Genomic DNA, 15,651 nt, shown 5'->3' with positions numbered 1-15,651 from the left:
AGTACATCGTTTGCTTCAGGGAATTTTGCGATCTGTATTTTCTATTCAGGAAACTACAACAGAAAACTTTGCGATTTGTAATTTCTATTCGGGAGAAGGCAATCTGACTAAAGTACAGACCTATATTATACTTAATCGGCTTGTGATATTTTTATTATACTATATATTATTATACTTTATATGTAAATATATATATATATATATATATATATATATATATATATATAGTGTGTGTGTGTGTGTGTGTGTGTGTGTGTGTGTGTGTGTGTGTGTGTGTGTGTGTGTGTGTGTGTGTGTGTGTGCGTGCGTGCGTGCGTGCGTGCGTGCGTGCGTGCGTGCGTGCGTGCGTGCGTGCGTACGTGTGTGTGTGGAATAGATGTGTACTTTAGTCAGATGAGGAAGAAAGTGGCTATATTCCTGGTTTGGTTTAAACTATATTTATTAAATGAAACATTGCATGAAACATACAAACAGGTATAAAATGAAATAGGATTCGGAAACAAGTGCTAGCACTTATATAAATCCGTCTCCTATTTTACATTGATAAATCAGAATCGTATTATGGTTATGGCATAAACATATTTATGCGATTCGTCATTTACATGTACATACAAAATCAGGGGCGGATCCAGGAATTGCGGTTACGGTGGGCGTCACTTTATGAGACAGGGGTCTGGGGGCCGCCTTGAGGCCCCCTAGTGGGTCCAGGGCAAAGCCTTGGTGGGGGCTTCTGGATTTTACAAATATTATAGGGCTTGAAATATGTCTCCTATTTAGTCATTTGTACTATTTTCTATCATTTTTGATAGGGTGAAATTATTAAAATGACGGAAATTTTCTCCCAATAAAGTAATTCAAGAAATCAAAAGATTTTGTCATTTATTTCGACGGGAGTCGAAGAAATTATTGCTTCTTTTATCGTTTAGTACATTTTTCTAAACAAGATACCACGATTTACCTTAAATCTGCGCCCCCCCCCCCCTTAAATCCGCCACTGAAAATAATGATAAAACAATGGTGATGATAATGTGTAATGGGGTTGTGTGAATATTTCAAAATCATTTAGAACATATATATAAGGCAAATATTAGAATACAAGAGTAAGTATTACTGATATATCAGGTTTTATAGGGTACAGCAAATCTATTACTTTGAATAATAGATTTATCTACTGATTGAAATAAAGATATGTTTTCAGATACCGATAAGTGTGAATTTCCAAAGAGCAGAGTGTTTGTGTTAATATTACACAATTATGTTAGATTTAAAAGATACCTGGTCCTGAGTTGCTGGTACAATGGGCATTCTAAGAGACAAAGTAAGCTACACCACTGTCACTGTATGCTGAGGTTAGTGTAGCCCAGTAAGCTATACACTGTCACTGTATGTCGAGGTTAGTGTAGCTCAGTAAGCTATACACTGTCACTGTATGCTGACGTTAGTGTAGCTCAGTAAGCTACACCACTGTCACTGTATGCTGAGGTTAGTGTAGCTCAGTAAGCTATACACTGTCACTGTATGCTGACGTTAGTGTAGTCCAGTAAGCTATACACTATCACTGTATGCTGAGGTTAGTGTAGCTCAGTAAGCTATACACTGTTACTGTATGCTGACGTTAGTGTAGCTCAGTAAGCTATACACTGTCACTGTATGCTGAGGTTAGTGTAGCTCAGTAAGCTATACGCTGTTACTGTATGCTGACGTTAGTGTAGCTCAGTAAGCTATACACTGTCACTGTATGCCGAGGTTAGTGTAGCCCATTAAGCTATACACTGTCACTGTATGCTGACGTTAGTGTAGCTCAGTAAGCTATACACTGTCATTGTATGCCGAGGTTAGTGTAGCCCAGCAAGCTACACACTGTCACTGTATGCTGAGGTTAGTGTAGCTCAGTAAGCTATACACTGTTACTGTATGCCGAGGTTAGTGTAGCCCAGTAAGGTACACCACTGTCACTGTATGCCGAGGTTAGTGTAGCTCAGTAAGCTACACACTGTCACTGTATGCTGAGGTTAGTGTAGCTCAGTAAGCTATACACTGTCACTGTATGCTGAGGTTAGTGTAGCTCAGTAAGCTATACACTGTCATTGTATGCTGACGTTAGTGTAGCTCAGTCAGCTATACACTGTCATTGTATGCTGACGTTAGTGTAGCCCAGTAAGCTATACACTGTCACTGTATGCCGAGGTTAGTGTAGCACAGTAAGCTAAACTACTGTCAATGTATGTCGAGGTAAGTGTAGTCCAGTAAGCTAAACCACTGTCACTGTATGCCGAGGTTAGTGTAGCCCAGTAAGCTTAACCACTGTCACTGTATGTTGACGTTAGTGTAGTCCAGTAAGCTATACACTATCACTGTATACTGAGGTTAGTGTAGCTCAGTAAGCTATACACTGTCACTGTATGCTGAGGTAAGTGTAGCTCAGTAAGCTACACCACTGTCACTGTATGCTGAGGTTAGTGTAGCTCAGTAAGCTACACCACTGTCACTGTATGCTGAGGTTAGTGTAGCTCAGTAAGCTATACACTGTCACTGTATGCTGACGTTAGTGTAGCTCAGTAAGCTATACACTGTCACTGTATGCTGAGGTTAGTGTAGATCAGTAAGCTACACTACTGTCACTGTATGATGACGTTAGTGTAGCCCAGTAAGCTATACACTGTCACTGTATGCTGAGTTTAGTGTAGCTCAGTAAGCTATACACTGTCACTGTATGCTAAGGTTAGTGTAGCTCAGTCAGCTATACACTGTCATTGTATGCTGAGGTTAGTGTAGCTCAGTCAGCTATACACTGTCACTGTATGCTAAGGTTAGTGTAGCTCAGTAAGCTATACACTGTCACTGTATGCTAAGGTTAGTGTAGCTCAGTAAGCTATACACTGTCACTGTATGATGACGTTAGTGTAGCTCAGTAAGCTATACACTGTCACTGTATGATGACGTTAGTGTAGCCCAGTAAGCTATACACTGTCACTGTATGCTGAGTTTAGTGTAACTCAGTAAGCTATACACTGTCACTGTATGCTAAGGTTAGTGTAGCTCAGTCAGCTATACACTGTCATTGTATGCTGAGGTTAGTGTGGCTCAGTCAGCTATACACTGTCACTGTATGCTAAGGTTAGTGTAGCTCAGTAAGCTATACACTGTCACTGTATGCTAAGGTTAGTGTAGCTCAGTCAGCTATACACTGTCATTGTATGCTGAGGTTAGTGTAGCTCAGTAAGCTATACACTGTCATTGTATGCTGAGGTTAGTGTAGCTCAGTCAGCTATACACTGTCACTGTATGCTAAGGTTAGTGTTGCTCAGTAAGCTATACACTGTCACTGTATGCTGAGGTTAGTGTAGCTCAGTAAGCTACACCGCTGTCACTGTATGCTGACGTTAGTGTAGCTCAGTAAGCTATACACTGTCACTGTATGCTGAGGTTATTGTAACTCAGTAAGCTATACACTGTCACTGTATGCTGACGTTAGTGTAGCTCAGTAAGCTATACACTGTCACTGTATGCTGAAGTTAGTGTAGCTCAGTCAGCTATACACTGTCACTGTATGCCGAGTTTAGTGTAGCCCAGTAAGCTATACACTGTCACTGTATGCTGACGTTAGTGTAGTCCAGTAAGCTATACACTGTCACTGTATGCTGAGGTTAGTGTAGCTCAGTCAGCTATACACTGTCACTGTATGCTGACGATAGTGTAGCTCAGTAAGCTACACACTGTCACTGTAAGCTGACGTTAGTGTAGCTCAGTAAGCTATACACTGTCACTGTATGCTGACGTTAGTGTAGCCCAGTAAGCTATACACTGTCACTGTATGCTGAGGTTAGTGTAGCTCAGTCAGCTATACACTGTCACTGTATGCCGAGGTTAGTGTAGCCCAGTAAGCTATACACTGTCACTGTATGCTGACGTTAGTGTAGCCCAGTAAGCTATACATTGTCACTGTATGCTGAGTTTCCTTTTTGTCACGGTTCGAATCCACCTCACTTTTACATTTCTCTTCCGGCTTTTCAACACCTGTTTTTCTATTTGTGCATAAAAATGTGTATATTTTCCTTCAATATTCTAGTTAAAATGCATGTTCCTTATTCATATGAAAGGCATTTAAGTGAAAGCAAATTGTAAATTCCCTGTACACAAACGCATTCAAGTCGAACTATATTTCGAGGTAGCAGACTTTGTTCAGAAGACAATAATCATTCGTTCTGTGTTACTGAAACCAACGAGCTAAGTTTTAAACTGCAGGATTACCCAAGAGTAGCTTCTTTAAAACATGCATCAATGATATGATATATTGTTTGAAGAAAAAACATGTAAGTAATTGGCCCTAACGTCATTAAGACAGGGTATTATCATTACAAAAATATGAACTATCATTTGCTGTCATCTAATATCTGAACAAAAATATAAGAGTGACTGAGATTGAAAGATGACGAAAGAAATCTTCAACAGAAGATTCTGGGGGAAATCATCTAATACAATTCTACATCAATACATCAAAGTACCTGTAAAGCTAAATGACTCAAAGTCTGATTTCCCCCAAAGAAGAACAAATAACAAAAACAATGCTACGCTATGAGATGACCAATCCAAAAGCATCAAAACGAACCTAGAGCAAAAAGATGGCGAACAAATAAGGACACAAGATATGATACACAGAGGTGAGTGGAGAGAATCAAATCATTTGGTTGTAGAGATGAATTAACAATGAAAATAACTTTTATTTAAAAACACAGCAGCAGTTATAGACTGACCTGATGAAAATGAACAGTATATAAGCAAGGTTACCAAAAATGACAGTTATTTTGTCTTGTAATTCAGAGGATATTGTAGATAAGAAGGTATAAATTTGTTGACACATCTATGCATAAAAAGGTAGCTTAACTTTGTGAGTCAGTAAGCTTTTGAAGACAACAACATCTAACAGCAAGGTGTAAACATTTCTAAACCTGAGTAATGAATTTTGCAGCAGATAAACACTGTGCTGCAGAAACAATACTAAATATATGCTAACTATCTGCCTACAACAAAGATGTACAACAGAACAATGACACTAAATAATGACTATCTAGAGTTGATGATTGGAATGGCAGTATTTTAGAATGACCTGCATACACAAGAAGGTAACAAATATGTACCATTTAAAGCAGTAAACAATGATCTGCTCTAAACATGTACAAAATAACTACAAAGAAAAATAATGCAGCAGTTACCAACCTTCTAAAAACTTGCATTAATTAAATATTTACAAATTACATAAGTTTATGCAGCAATTAAACACTGACCTGCCAAAGGTTGTTACTGAACCTAAATGCGCTCCGACTATAAAGTCAACAACAAATCGGAACATCGGGGTAGAGATATAAGTTAAAGGTTGAGAGCAGGTATTCTTATGTAGCGATGGAAGGCATCTGCCTAATTGTTTGATAAGATTATCAGAATAACCTAGACTTGTGGCATATATATAGCAGCACCTATTCTGAAACTATGGCCTTTGTTCAAGTTTGGATTCAGACCAGTAAAGGTTGCAGCGACACAGAGTTGAGCGGAGACATAAGAATATGTAACAGGGTTTTTTCCTACGAACTGGAGTAAGGGTCCCAAAGAATGTAAATAGCGATGCAGCGTTGCAACAGGGCACATTGCTGGGTCTGTGTTGCTTTCAAGTGTAATGACAAAAGGATTGAATTTTTGTTGTTGTTTTTGTTTGGTTTTTTCACATTTGATGTAGAACTAACTGCACTCATTTCGGAGAAGAACCCTCAAATTGAAAAGTGACTTTTGACCGCTGAACCACCAAACTGCTACTTCCTGCAGATTATGAAACAACTTCCCCAAGGCGAAAGAATGCATGAAAGCATAGTTTAAACAGCATCTAACAATATATGCAGTTAGCTTTTCATGCAACTGTATGAAGCAAAGCAGCCATAAGTTTTGCTAAACTATCTTTCGTTATCGGTAGTCTGGAGTCCACAGTCCCTGCCAATTTGTGACAACCACACAGAAGTTTTTTCCCCACAACAACGACTTGTGAAGGACCTAGCATATTGAACAATTTATGAACATATGACGGAGCAGCGATGTGTGATGATATAGTGCTCAAACTAAGCTTGGATTGAAATAAATATCCGATAAAGTTTCATACACTAGAGACTTGCAATGGTAAGGTAGTAGATGGTTTGTAATGAAGGAATAGGTCCCAAGACCGCCCACATGTAGTTCGAGATGTCTCTGCTGATGAAACTGCCAGAATATGAACTATTGCTGGAGTTTTTGCAAGAAATGTCCTGGAACCGGGGTGGGATACTCCTCCAAATGAAAGGTGAAGATAATGAACAGTGATCAATCTCATAACTCATAAGCAATACAAAAGAATTGGACAAACATGTACCCCTGAATATACCAGTGGTGGGATCAGGTGTCTAGGAGGAGTAAGCATCCTCTGTCGACCGGTCACACCTGTCGTAAGTCCTATATCTTGATCAGGTAAACGGAGTTATCCGTAGTCAAAATCAGGGTGCAAAGAACGGCCTAACAATCGGTATGAAACACTTCAGACAGCATTTGACCCAATAATAGGTTGTATTGGCAAACTAGATCGTTTTAACGACCATAGAATTCGGGAAATGCTGACTTTAAACGAGATTGTTAAAACTCCTACACCATCAACTTGTTTGTCAGTAGTCTGCCTCGATATAAAAACTGATCATACTCGGAACAAGCTCTTGCGTATCGAATCAGTTGAGAGATATAAACCCGATATGTATGTGATAATGGAATATTGCTACATAAATATGGGAAGTTGACGATGGAGAAGTTGAAATAATCCCATCTATCATAAAGTTGAGTTTTTAGTTTGCCATTATTATCCATTTCCAATTTTAAAAAATGACTAAGTATGAAGCAAAGGTGGACGACTCTGTGTTGTCTGTTATTTCGAGTTCTCGGGGATATATCGAATCGACATATGAATGAAAATTATTATTGTTTATGGATAAAACGTCGTCGATATATCTAAATGCCGAATTAAACCGCACTGCAAGAGATTTTTTCTTCTTACGTAGAAGATTTTGAATAAATTCTGCTTCGTAAGAATTTAAACAGGTCAGCTAACAAAGGAGCACAATTCGTACCCATAGGAATTCCAACAGACTGTTGGAAGACCTGATCACCAAAGACTACGAAAATATTGTCAATGAGGAACTCCACAATATTTTTCATTTCAGCTTCAGAGTACTTGTACGTGGAATCCGAGCGGTGTTTAGCAAAGTAATTTTTATGACTGATCACTAGATATGAATAGTTCGGTTTTCCATTTTTTGTTGAAGAAGCAACTGTCTCTGATGTCAAAAAGTCTAATCTTTAATTCATCGTGAAGAATAGTCGTGTAAAGTGTTGAAAAGTCATACGTTTTGATGTTGTTGATTTGATAAAGGTTTTGTGATTTCAAGTTTAATAAAAGTTTTTTAGAATTTTTAAAAATCCACATTTGATTTACATTACCTCTGGCATATGTAGTGCCACAGTACGTTTGAAGTTTCTCCTTCACAGCTGTTAATATTTTCGTGAAGAGCGAAGATAGGGGCTTGGTAGAACATTTTCTGGATCCAGCGATGTATCTTTCTTTATAAGGGTTTTATGAACTTTAGGAATCCAGTAAATAAAGGATATTATTAGTATAAGTACGGTAACTCATATTCATTCGACCCATTGACTGGGATATTAAATGTGTCTAAAACTGAAGCATGGTTTTGAAGAATTTCATCTTTTGAATGGACAGTTGGCGTATAAGTACGGTTACCAAAAGTAGAATTAATGCCAAGTTCGTTTAGAATACAGTTGTAATAATAAGCCTTACAAAGAAATACAATGTTGTTACAAGCATTGTCAGCTGGAACCAAATCATATTCCTCATGTAACTTATCTAATTCTTTTATCACTTCTGGATAAATGATACATACTTTTGTTATGATGTGTCTAATGCGGGATTTAGATATTCCACTTATACATTTAATCCATTCTGACAATGTATCAAGTTCTTTTTCATATTTAGCCCATCGTCTGGCATAATCTTCGACAGAATTTTGTTTGTTTGTTATCAGCTTTTGTAGTTTAGTTGTAGTTTTAGTTTCCTTTTCTATTTAGTTTTCTTTTCTATGCAAATATTCTATCGTCCTGAAGGGACAGGTCGTCCCGAAAATTTGACAATTAGCTGTTGTTCGTGTCGTTGGTCATTTTTAATGCTTTTTATATCCTTTTTTTTATTTGACCTCGTATCTACTACTAGATCCGACACTTTGGATGCTGAGTGATGCATTTTAGTGCTTTATATATATATATATATATATATATATATATATATATATATATATATATATATCCAAATTGTGTTTTTAAAAAAATCACAGTGTCCGGTACGCCTGAGGATTATAAAATGAAAGCGCTTGCGTTAAATTTTTAACTTTGTGTACTGTTTATTCTATTTCTTTTAATATATATATATGTATATATATATATATATATATATATATATATATATATATATGTATATATATATATATATATATATATATATATATATATGTGTGTGTGTGTGTGTGTAAAACTTATACGGTACCAATTTTGATGCACCAGATGCGCATTTCGACAAATAATGTCTCTTCAGTGATGCTCAACCGAAATGTTTGAAATCCGAAATAACTATGAAGTTTTAGAGCTAAATATAGCCAAGAACTAAATATAGCAATATATATATATATAGATATATGCCATGAGTTAAGATCATCCGGCCTCGGCCTAGCGTTAGATATACGCCCTCGGGTTACTATCATCCACTAGGTTTCCACCACCAGACCTCCGCAACAATTCCATGCAGCCACAAAGAAACCTACCAGGTGTCCACCATTCAGCTCCCTGCATATATATACCATAAGTTAAGGTCATCATACAACCTCCAGGCTTCCACCGCCAGACCTTCGCTACAAATCCATGCAGCCACACACGGAAACCCTGACCGGAGATTCAGTTATCACGAAAAATTAATCTACCCCTTCATAGCACTGTGGAACACCGGTTGCAGGAAAATCGTGCGCTCCCTGAGTAAGACTGGACATCGCTTTATATGGGAACTCGCTATTGAAACCAAATCAACCCTGACAACGAAATTGAGGTGCTTCAAAGGATAAAAGAAATGAGGGTCAATACGAGTTTTTGCATCAAAACAAACCTCAAAAATGATTGTGACATAGGGCTCACGGCGGGTGTGACCAATCGACAGGGGTGCTTACCCCTCCTAGACACATCCCACCTCTGGTGTATTCAGGAGTCCGTGTTTCCCCAACTCTCTATTTTGTATTATAGGAGTTATGAGGTTGATCACTGTTCGTTATCTTCACCTTTCATTCTTCGATCACTTCAGGGTGTTGTAATGTAGATTTATGATTGTGAGGTTCATGAGTGTCTGGCGAGCTAATGTCGTCTAAACGAAAATCATGAGCAACACCTTGTACAGTGTACCAAAAAATTCAATTTTCTTAATAGGGTATCCTTGGAGCTAACTTTGAAGGTTTATAGGGTTTATTGGTGTTGGTAAACTGCTTTTGCATGGTGCCTCCTTTGAAATGTTTCTTTCCCTTTGGAAACATTTGGACTTTGGGTGTCTGTCTGTACATTCTTGACAGATGTGTGCATATTTACAGAGGTTCGATGCACATCGTTATCCTCTGTTATAAGCGAAACATATTTTACAAGAGAAGGGACGAAAAGAATTCTGTTTTTCATATGTCTGGGTAGATGACTTCCCAGAAACCCTAATGCTCATGGTTGCAATTCTGATTTCTCCAAAGGCAGGTGTGTGATTCTATAAGACCCCTTTTCTCATCATAGGCCCTCCAAACTGGGTCAACATACATACAATTCATCTCCCTAACCGAAAAACAATACTTGAGAAGATCACAAGCCTCCTGGGGATTCTTCTGTTAGTAGATACTGGTGAAAATTAAAAATGAATCAGCCCACTGACTAATTCTGAGGGGTGTTTTGTTTTAGGTGTGTGCTCAACATCAATTTCGCCTGGTTTGATGGTAATAAAGAGAGGTTCCTTAGATTGATAAGGAAGATTGGAGCGCAAAACGACAAACTCATTTTACCAAATCTTATTTTTCAATTTTACAGAAATCGCACTGGTACAGCATCTAACAATTTCAAAGACTGAGACCCCACTGACCCAACTGAAAAAGCAACATCTAAAATAGAACCAACATCAGAGATGTTGCAGACACCCATGGAAGAGAGAGGTTGTAGCCCATATAATACATTGGTAGCTCCCGGACTATGTGCTCCACGTGTCAATGTTAATAACGCTAAGGTAGGAGTCTCCTACAAGCTCCCCTGTGTATTGTTTTCGGTAGTCACTGAGGCCTGGATTAAATGTCCTGACAGCTGGAGCAGCTGTCCTTGGACAGCTTGCTGTTGCACTATGTGTTTTGCGACTTTTGCATAGTCAATCATTGACACAATATTGCCAGTTGACAGAGAATGATGGTCTGGTTCTTTGGAAGGACCGAATACTTCATTGTTGTTCCTCGCCCTTTTGGTATTTTCCTTGTTGCAGTTAAAATGAAGAATGGCTCCTTCAATTTTGAACAAAATGAAAAAACTGAGATCCGCTCTACAATTTACGTTTACTAAATCCCGTGTATACGTAAAGCCGAACGCGTGCAAAACACAAGCTATCGTGTGCCTAACCAAGTCAGAGATTGGCAACAAAACTTGAGGCCCCCAATGGGGTAAAGTTTTGCGAGGTTCCAAATAGGATAACTGACACACATCTACGCTTTAAACATAAATGTTATCATGTTTCACAACTCCGTTTACCTGATCAAGATATAGGGCTCACGGCGGGTGTGACTGATCGACAGGGGATGATTACTCCTTAAACACCTGATCCCACCTGTTGTGTCCAGGGATCCGTGTTTGCTCAACTCCCTATTTTGTATTGCTTTTAGGAGTTATTAGATTGATTACTGTTCGTTATCTTCACCTTCATTGATTTGTTTTAGAACATCGTTTTCGTTTGCCTGACAGTCATTTTTCAAACAGTGGGCAGCATTGGTTTGACAAGTTGTTTTTCAACATTTCCCCCTTGTATTATATAATCTTTGAGAATATAACAAAAGTACATAACTCTTTCATTGAATTCATTTGTATTTCTATACAAATGACAAAAACTGAGATCCTGAAACAAGGTCAATCGTTATCAACGCCGATGTTCAATAGATAATTTTAAATAATCAATTGACATACAAAACAATTGGAATGGGAGAGGTGGTGTCTTTCAACACAGATAAACAATATCTGTAAAGATTTAATACGCAACTTCCGAGATATCAGCTCTTCTGTGACGGAGGTACGTTCAGCATTCTGTTGAACGCTTGTTTATGTACAAGATGTATACATATATTATAGACTAGCTATGTAAATAAGGATAAAAGTTATGTTTGATAATCGGCCTTTAGGCATATATGAAGGCAGCAATAAGCATTTGTACCCACTGCGTGTGGACGAAAGTATGTTTTGCATCTCACTGTGCATAAGAGTTCCATAATGGGGAAAAACTATTGGGTAACTCGGAAATTGCGTATCGATTTACCTATATTTCAATATCATATACCAAGAAAAATCATTACATTGGTAAAATAATCCTTGAAACATTTTTTAATACTTTTAATTATGTTTTACATAATCGACATAATCAAAAAACATATCATAGATCTAAGATCTCGGCAACTACTGAGAATACAGTAACAAATTTTGTACAAACCAACATATCATGCATTAATGAACACAATCCACTTTAATATATAAGGAAATTATTACATATACAGTGTACCGGTAAATCATTGCATGTGCCGGTAAATCATTACATGTACCACTAAAAATTTACATACATGTATACCGGTAAATCATTACATGTACCGGTAAATCATAACATGCATGTACCGGTAAATCATTATATGTACTGGTAAATCATATGTAAATAGATGAGATACGTTTTATAATTCTTCTATGTGACATGTACCGGTACTTCATTCATTACAAAATAAGAAAAATACTTCAACATTTTCTATTCAACAAAAATTTACAGGCAAATAATATATCACAGATCAAAGCTAATCTCGAGAATATAAAATATACTCTTGTTGCAACTGTCGAAGGTGCATATCCTCTTCTTGGTCTGTTCCTTTGTAAAAATCATCTTCATTTTCAACCCCCCTTTGTTTCTGACTCGCTTTTCTCCTAGACGTCGATTGATGAGATTCAGCCGATTTGGGAAACCTTTGACATTGCGATCTTTTAGGAAATCTTCCATCCCGTGAAACTGTGGGAAAATCTTCCGTTTCATCCACAACACAGCCCAGTCTAGCGTAATGATTAATAAGATTTTTCCACACAGAATCACAAGACAGTAGATTTTTGTTTCCTGTAACAAAATGCCATATATATTAAATGACAGTTTATTTTTTATTTTTTAGAATTGTTAAATATTAATTAAATGAAGGAAATTTATTGAAACTTCATTTTCTAATTCATAACCTATAATGTAAAAGTGCCAAAAATAAATGAAAAAAAAAAATCTGAAAGAAATATTGTTGCAAAAGGTAACAGCAATTCATGTAAAAAAAAAATTAAAAGGTTTGGAAAACACACATAGTCTTGATGTTCGAAGCAAGGGAAAGTTGAAGCCAGATATAGACACATTACAAAAATAACCAGAAAAGTTCACACATCTGGCCTAGAACTATCCAAACTATGACAAGGGCTCTGCATAGCAGACCATCCCCTCGTCATATGAAATTTTGTAACAAACCGTGAATTTAATTAGAATTTCCATTCCACTGACTATGGTTTTTGAAAACCAATAGAAGCCAAGATTTTGGCGTATTAAACTATTAAACAAGGTATTTTTACGATCCCTTCCAATGATCTTGATTTTTACATTTCTTTTTGAAAATCAATATGGACCCATAGCTTTATATAAGGTTTCATTCTTGAAAAGCGAGATAAAATTTGAATACGACTTGTAACTTAATCTTGCACACACAAAATTTTTGGAATTTCTCTTCATGTTCTTGACCTACACACTTAAACATTCATAAAAACAAAGGACATTATTTAAAGGATAATTCCTGTAGGATTGACAAAATTTGGATGGAAAAAAATGCATCTTAAAAATTTGGCAAAATTTCCATCTCTTTACATGTAGCATAAGTGACCTTGTTACATTTATCCTTGAAGAATTGTAGGTAGTAAAATTTGCAAGGTATCTTTACTGCAAGTTTGACAAAAATCGGGCAAGAAATCTACGAAGAAATATTTTACACACTACAAAATGGACACACAAACAAACGAACAAAAGGGCATGTTACTACATCCCACCTCAACTCAGAGTTATATTCTAAGGTATCGAAATTTAAAAAAAAACAAACAACACGCAGAATTCTGTATGTGTGCCTTGTATAGGAGTTATGAGATTGATCACCATTCGTTATCTTCACCTTTCATTTGGCTGTATAAAAAGCACTCTTTTCGGTAGAAATGAAGGAGTGGCATTTTGGAATATTTCAATGACCGATTAAATAAACATTGTACAAGTACCTTTGTGTTGAATTATGTTTCTCTATATTCACATTACGGTACACACACGAGTATTTTAATTAAAATCGGATAAAAACAATAGCTTGATTAGCATATTTTATTATTGTTTATAGATGTAAGACAAAGAGACAACTTACCAAAACACAAATTCTTTAAAAAAAGATCGATCATAAACACAACCCCCATGCTTCAATCAATGAAAATATCTCGCTAGATACCTCTATATGGCTTTATCAGTTATCATTACTAAAAAAATGTTGGTTCAAACTCTTGGGGACACTTGTTGACAGGCTCCACTAAACAACAATACAAACCTATAATAATTAGTCCCCTTCTTGCCCTGGTCAGAGCGACGTTTATTTGATGTCCATCAGAAATGAATCCAAGGCTCTTTTTGCACCATCCCAAGGTGGGGTTATTTTCTATGCGATAGCGCGGCAAAGACCGAACTGTACTGAAAATGACGTAGTTCCACTCTCCACCTGACAGAAAATAAGTTTTTGTACTGAGTAAAGTGTTGGTTTACAACTACAACCCATTTTGTTTTATAGTGAACAGGGGTATATATTCATAAACAGTGCGGCCATGCTTACCCTGACTGGCCACCACTGTGTTCACATTAATTCCCTCCGCTATTTTGGACACGGCCGCTCGGATCTGATGACACTGAGCGTTGTACTGGGACATTATATTCAGATTCTCTTTGTCATTTAAGTCAAGTTTTTCATGCTGTATCAAATGCTTCAATACCTTGACCTGAAAATTTATTCTTGATTAACCTTGTGTAAATATACAATTTCATTGTTACTAAAGCTACAGATTGGAGTGAAGGCCTATATCATACCAGTTCTATTTGATTTTCAGTAGTTATAAGTCGCTTTTACCTATTAAAACTAGACGTGTTGGAGCAACACGAATGCTCCCGACTAGGGACGATAACTCTGCTAAACGTTATCCGACCGGACCTGTATAGGTACTTAGCCTGCGTATTCTCACGATATATCTATATCCCAAATTTCTATCTAAAATACTGTAAATGTATTACATTTGGCTGTGTATTCTATCTAGCGCCTTTGGCGGAACGCAGCTTCCGCTAAATCAAGTACATCGCTAAATGCCATCCGTAAATCTAGATGTTTAAAGTAATTCAGGAATGCGCTAAATCAAATCTACGCTAACTTGTTCAAAAAACGATTTCCGCCAAATATCGTACACGCCAAATATAATGCGTTTACAGTATACATGTATGACTGAGATAAAGAGCGGAAACTGTTAAACTGTTTGAATTTTTAAAGTCCTCGTGCCTCAAATTCTTGGAAAAAATTATTCTACCAGAACCAAATACGAACTTAACCTTCATATTTTCAGGACATGTCTATGGCTATATCCCATATTTCATTTAAAAATGTCAAAATATTCTACGTCCAAGGAGCTCTGCCAAAAGTATCTTATCTAGAACCATATGGTAACTTGACCAGCATATTCTCAAGATATACTATAATTAATCTATATTTCAAATTTCAATTTAAAATGAACATGTATCACAGTGACTATCACTGAAATAATGAGAGGAAACTGAATATTGTTTGAAATATTTTACGTCCATGGGGCATAAATAACAGTCAAATTTTTATTCATCTGACCCAAATACGATCTTGATCTGTGTTTTCTTGTGACGAACCCAATCCTGAATTTCAATTCAAAATGCCCAAAGTATGGTACTGAGATAATGAGTGGAAACTATGAATTGTTTTAAATTTCATAAGTCCAAGGAGGTAAAATTCAGTCAAAAAATATTCAACCACAACCAAACAGTACCTTGGCCTGGATATTCTCATGATGTATCTAAATACAAAATTTCATTCCAATATGTGCATCCACAGCAGAGATAATTGAATTATGATGAAATGTCAGAATGATGGAAGGATGAAAAGGGGTAACACTACTATATGCCCCAGCCATTTCATGGTGGAAGGGCATAAAACCTAAACAGAA

General features: G+C 36.9%; 1 protein-coding gene and 1 long non-coding RNA gene across 6 annotated transcripts in view; one reads left to right on the top strand and one right to left on the bottom strand.

Annotated features, from left to right (window-relative positions):
• LOC125671733 (uncharacterized) overlaps positions 1-11,615 on the top strand; it is a 16,556-nt gene extending 4,941 nt beyond the window's left edge. The window contains exon 2 of the long non-coding RNA XR_007368730.2: positions 10,174-11,615. This is a non-coding gene — a long non-coding RNA (uncharacterized LOC125671733). The remainder of the gene's footprint in view (positions 1-10,173) is intronic.
• LOC125671731 (helicase with zinc finger domain 2-like) overlaps positions 11,182-15,651 on the bottom strand; it is a 24,720-nt gene continuing 20,250 nt past the window's right edge. Inside the window, exons 8-10 of one of the 5 annotated variants that reach the window (XM_048907599.2) lie at positions 14,250-14,412; positions 13,971-14,138; positions 11,182-12,481 (exon numbers count right to left, since the gene is read on the bottom strand). In XM_048907599.2, coding sequence (XP_048763556.2) covers positions 12,171-12,481; positions 13,971-14,138; positions 14,250-14,412 — 642 coding nt within the window. In that variant the 3' untranslated portion in view covers positions 11,182-12,170. Of the gene's footprint in view, positions 12,482-13,969; positions 14,139-14,249; positions 14,413-15,474; positions 15,642-15,651 lie in introns of those variants that run through there. The other 4 variants (XR_008802256.1, XR_008802255.1, XM_056162071.1 and 1 more) reach the window with 4 other exon arrangements.

This window comes from Ostrea edulis, chromosome 4 (genome assembly GCF_947568905.1).
Source record: "Ostrea edulis chromosome 4, xbOstEdul1.1, whole genome shotgun sequence".
Classification (NCBI taxonomy): domain Eukaryota; kingdom Metazoa; phylum Mollusca; class Bivalvia; order Ostreida; family Ostreidae; genus Ostrea; species Ostrea edulis.
This window is presented reverse-complemented; position numbering and strand designations above follow the sequence as displayed.